The sequence below is a fragment of the Poecilia reticulata genome, linkage group LG3, assembly GCF_000633615.1.
Source record: "Poecilia reticulata strain Guanapo linkage group LG3, Guppy_female_1.0+MT, whole genome shotgun sequence".
Classification (NCBI taxonomy): Eukaryota; Metazoa; Chordata; class Actinopteri; order Cyprinodontiformes; family Poeciliidae; genus Poecilia; species Poecilia reticulata.
The window spans coordinates 20,666,957-20,671,900 of NC_024333.1; the positions used below are offsets into that span (position 1 = coordinate 20,666,957).

The following is a 4,944-nucleotide window of genomic DNA, read 5'->3' on the forward strand; positions in this document are numbered from 1 at the left end:
TTTTTCTATCGGGATTTTGAGAAKAAACTTTTAAAACACCGTTTCTGAAATGTTTGAAAGTATGTGTTACAAATTTACAAAGAACTTTTGCAGGTATTCCCGACTGCTTGAATACATCCCACTGAACAGGCAGCGTCTTTAGCAATGGCCTGTTCTGAATTAGATTCCTTGTKGAGSATGTTCATGCTGGACAGCGAGTATTCTAGCCATAAAATGACCACAGCATTTCATTTCTACAATAAAAAAAACATGTTTTATTGATTTATGTAATATTCTAATCTTCTGCGAAAGTGAACATTAAGTTTTTATGAGCCGAGTTCACTAAAAATAATAACTAAAACATGTTAATTGGGATAAACCTGCCCACATTTCAGTGCAGAAAGCCTTCAGGCTGTTTGTTTTGAATGCTGATGTCAGCATGAGCACGTGACCTCCAGCCTCTGTTTGCAGCGATTTCATTGGTCGAGCCCGGAGGAATCTGAACGGTGAGGCAGACCGAAGCCATTTTATTATTTTAAYAGCAAAGGTGCAGGTGCACCGAAAATTGTCACCCAAACTAACAATAATTAAATAGTTCCTGTTTGAAGCGCTCGCGTTACAATGGGACAGTGCGGGATTACGTCGTCCAAAACCGTCCTGGTTTTCCTCAATCTCATATTTTGGGTAAGAAAACGACAGATGGTGGAACAATGTGCAGCATCCCGATGATGAGGCCGGGGACGGGGAGCGCTAGCAGGGCTGCAGACTGCGCCAGAGATGCGCGGCGCTGCGCTGTGAGGAAGCGCTATTTTATAAGGCGGGGCCCAATTGACGTGTTGCGAGTTTTAGCGTCACCGTGGGGTCGGTCGGGGTTGATTGGAGGCTCGGTCATGCCTTGGGCTGCTTTGTGTTGTGTTGATGCAGCTCTAGTCTTAGCAGCAGTGACGTAATGCATGCAGTAGTCACCGGCAGGTAGCGGCAGCTGACTTCACCTCTGGCATTATGTGATCCACAGCGCATAAAGGGAAATTAAGTGAAATAAGAGAGAAATAATCTCTTTTGCGTTACCTATTTTTTTTAGACTAAAATGTTGCAGAGTTGCTCAGTTATTATTCTTTTCGCATAACAACTATTTATCCATCCTCTATATTAGAGCAAATCTGTTGTCTGATTTATTATAAAATGCACAATATTTTTTTATAATAAAGTTTTTTGTCCTGCCTCTGACCCCTGTCCCTTTGTCTCTYTCTGCAGGCTGCTGCTGGAATCCTGTGCTACATCGGAGCTTATGTGTTCATCACCTATGACGACTATGACCACTTCTTTGAGGATGTGTACACTCTGATTCCAGCCGTGGTGATCATAGCTGTAGGGACTCTGCTGTTCATCATCGGTGTGATTGGCTGCTGCGCAACAATACGTGAGAGCTCCTGTGGCTTGGCAACAGTGAGTTTCGACAGCTTTGACTTAAAAAAAAGAAATGGCAGAAGAGATGTAAATGTTTTCATGTGTGTTTTGCGATGCTGATGAATAATGCTGATGGACTGGAACGGTAGCCTGCATCTTTTGAGTTTTAATCCTCAAAAAAACCCCAAATATATTCCTGAAGATGACAGCTTTATAAGATTTGTTTCCTCATTCAAGGATCTAAAGTCTGAACTCAACTTGACCCAGATCTCAWTCTCTAATCACTTYCTCACGCTCTTTTCTGCACTCCTTCCCCGACTGCCGATTCCTCACAAATCCTCAAAATCTTAAAATGTAGTATTTTTTTGCAACCCATTTCCTGTTGTTTCCTGTTGYGGGCAGAGACACGTTTACGCTAACTCTAAGGCACATTACAGACATTGGGCCACCACTTCCTTCTTTTGTTGGTAATTTCAGCCTTTATTTGTCTAAGTTCCAAATTATTGTTGCATTGTGGTAAGTAAGCTTTGCATCGGTTGGAGAGCAGTGCAAAAGCGAAACTGCAAACACGTCCTATCCAATTATCCTCCAGCATGAGAAGGTTCTGGAGTAACTAGTTTAGAATATATGATTTGTACTGCTGGTCAGCTGGCTGAAACAACACTGCGAGTTTCTTTTTTACTTACAGGAACAATAACTTTTCCTCTTTTTGAATATTTMTTTTCACGGAAAATAAACGGGTTCGGAAATTCCACCACAAGTCTGCAGGCTCCACTCTAACAGATTGAATAATACCAGCTTGTTGTCTTATTTTGCAATACTAAATGCAGAATAATGCAGTGGTATAATATTCCACTCAATAAGAGCTATTAGACTTCAACTAAATTTTAGTGGGAGTTTAGTTGTTGCTTAGTCTACATATCAAACTGTAGATATTTGTAATTTCAGTGACATATTTAATCAGGTATYCATGTTAGTGATATTAAAAAAACCCACATTTTTAATTTAAGTTGTCAGTCAACTAAACTTTTCCATACTAGAGTTAAATAAATTGACTGAATGATTATGTGTTTAATCATTTAAGCCTTTAATGACTAAGAACAGTTGAGAAGGGAGTGTTTTTTTGCTGAATTTGAGCTTTTAGTTTTCACTTAAAGAGTGAGAAAAATGACTGGCTGGTAGGATTTAGAGGCGGGGCTGTTGCTGGGTTATCTTCTGGTAATTCTGTTCCCTGGCAGCATTAAGTACCGCCTGAAGGTGGCGCAGTGGTTGGAGGAGCTCAGGGTCACTTTGCTCAAGCTTAAATGCAGAAATGAGTTAGGTGCATAATGTATAAAGCCTTTGATTGCTGAGAGCACCTCTGATTACTGCGGCTGTTTAGTCAACACAATGTGATCTTAGTAATCAGTGAAACACATGAAAAGAGCAAATGAAAATGCTTATTGACTGATTTGCTTATTTGCCTAGTGCCTTGCAAAACTGTAAATACCCTTCAGCTTTTTCACATTTTGCCACATTTGTCACCACAAAGTTCAGTCTAGTTTATTGGAAACCAACAGACAGACCATTGTGTTAAAGCGGAAGACAAATGACACATAGTTTTTTTTTTTTTTTATGTCATTATATATATATAAAACCATCTTTTCAGCCCCCAAATATGATTCTTTGTAATACCTTTTGACAGGTATTATATCTTTTGGAGAATGTCTAAAGTAGCATCTTTAACCCTGATGTCTCCTAACTACATTGAAGTCGTCGTGTCCGGTGAGGCTTCACATTAGCTGCTGTTCAAACGTCTCATACAGACAGGAAGAWTCCCATGAACTTTGCTGCACTTGCTTTTCATCTTAGAAAAACCTATCAAATTTGATGTGTAAACATAAAAAAAATAAAATAAATTAGGTGTCTGTACATACTCCAGTTTTGTTGTGAGAAATAATTTGAAGTTATCTGGAGATTTCCTTCTCCTTTTGTTCAGATTCAGTTGACYAATACTATTGTTTGCTTCTCGCCATTTCAGTTCGCGGCGATCCTCCTGCTRGTGTTTGTGACGGAGTGTGTGGTGGTTGTTCTCGGCTACATTTACAGGGCGAAGGTAAGCACGGGCTCGTTCTGCCACAGACGGGTTTCTGTAGGTGAAAGATTGCCTTTCTCACTGCTACACTGTGGATACAGTTGAAGGATATTTTGCTGATAATCTGTGGCTGTCTGACCACGGCAGGTAGAAGATGAGGTGAATCACTCCATCCAGAAGGTTTACAACGAGTACAGCGGCCCCAACACGGATGCTCCCAGTCGGGCTATTGACTATGTGCAGAGGCAGGTGAGGAAATGTGCAAAATTTGGAGGACTTTATTAGTTTATGAGCATTTTATAGACATTAGAGAAGTAAAAATCGAACATTAATGATTTTTTTTCTCTTTTTCTTCTTGATTATTTGTCCCTAGCTTCACTGCTGTGGTATCCACAACTACTCTGACTGGAGAAACACACGCTGGTTTAAGGAGTCTAAGAACAACAGCGTCCCAGTGAGCTGTTGCCAGCCCAACATCAACAACTGCACCGGCACTCTGACCCGACCAGCGGATCTCTACCAAGAGGTACACACAAGAACTAATTACGTTTTCCGTCCAGGATGCTGCTAGGGAAACACTGCTGCATGTAAAACCTCGTGCCTYGTGTCATTTATGTTCTCTCCTAGGGCTGTGAAGCACTTGTGGTAAAGAAACTGAAGGAGATCATGATGTATGTCATATGGGCAGCATTAACTTTTGCATCAATACAGGTAAGAGGCACAATGCTGAAAGGGCAGAAACRTCTAAGAATGACTCTAAAATGTCTGTTTAAATGTTAGTCTTTGTGATGTACAAAAAACAAAACCGCGATAAATCTTTTCAAAATGTTYTCCAGGTACAGTTCATCTACAAAACACAAATGTGTTAGAATACAGAATTTAGCTCAGAACTCTGGCATGACCTTTCACCAACTGCTGAWATTGTTCCAATTCATCCTTGTCTCTAAAGTTACCCCATGTTTCACTGGGGCTGTACAGAGGTTAGGCACCACAACCGCTGAATACTGAAGACTCCCTCTAAAAAACTCTTCTAACTGCCCATTTTAGTAGTTTAAATACCAAATATGCATTGGTATCCATTAATATGCACAGTGTAAACCATCAAGCACTCTTATTTGTCTCTGCTCTTGGGGGTACAGCCAATCAGCTCAAAGGAAGATGAATGGTGCTGTTGGATTAGCTGCTTTGCAAACGCCTGCCAATAGCATGTGAAGTAACATTRCTCCCGAGTATTTCAGCATCCCAAGCTGGGATTAACGTCATCTAATATTTTAGATATGCTCTATGAAAAAAATCTATGTCTGGGAAAATTTTCCATGAATAATTTGAARTTGGGTTACACAGAAACAGATTTCTGGAAATCCAGCGGGGAAAACCGAACAGCAGATTTTTGTGGGTTTTTTTTGTTGTTGTTTGTTTTGTTTTGTTTAGGTGAATTGTGGACAAAATAATTATTTGTGGAAAAAGTTTTGAAATGATTTATA

General features: G+C 40.2%; 1 protein-coding gene across 1 annotated transcript; it reads left to right on the plus strand.

Annotated features, from left to right (window-relative positions):
* The first annotated feature begins 492 nt into the window (after positions 1–492).
* On the plus strand, positions 493–4,255 carry LOC103462593 (tetraspanin-3-like). The gene is made up of 6 exons (XM_008405485.2): positions 493–663; positions 1,234–1,425; positions 3,407–3,481; positions 3,608–3,709; positions 3,834–3,986; positions 4,088–4,255. The coding sequence occupies exons 1-6, from the start codon at positions 601–603 to the stop codon at positions 4,238–4,240; spliced, it is 738 nt and encodes a 245-aa protein (XP_008403707.1). The 5' UTR covers positions 493–600; the 3' UTR covers positions 4,241–4,255.
* Positions 4,256–4,944: the final 689 nt, after the last annotated feature.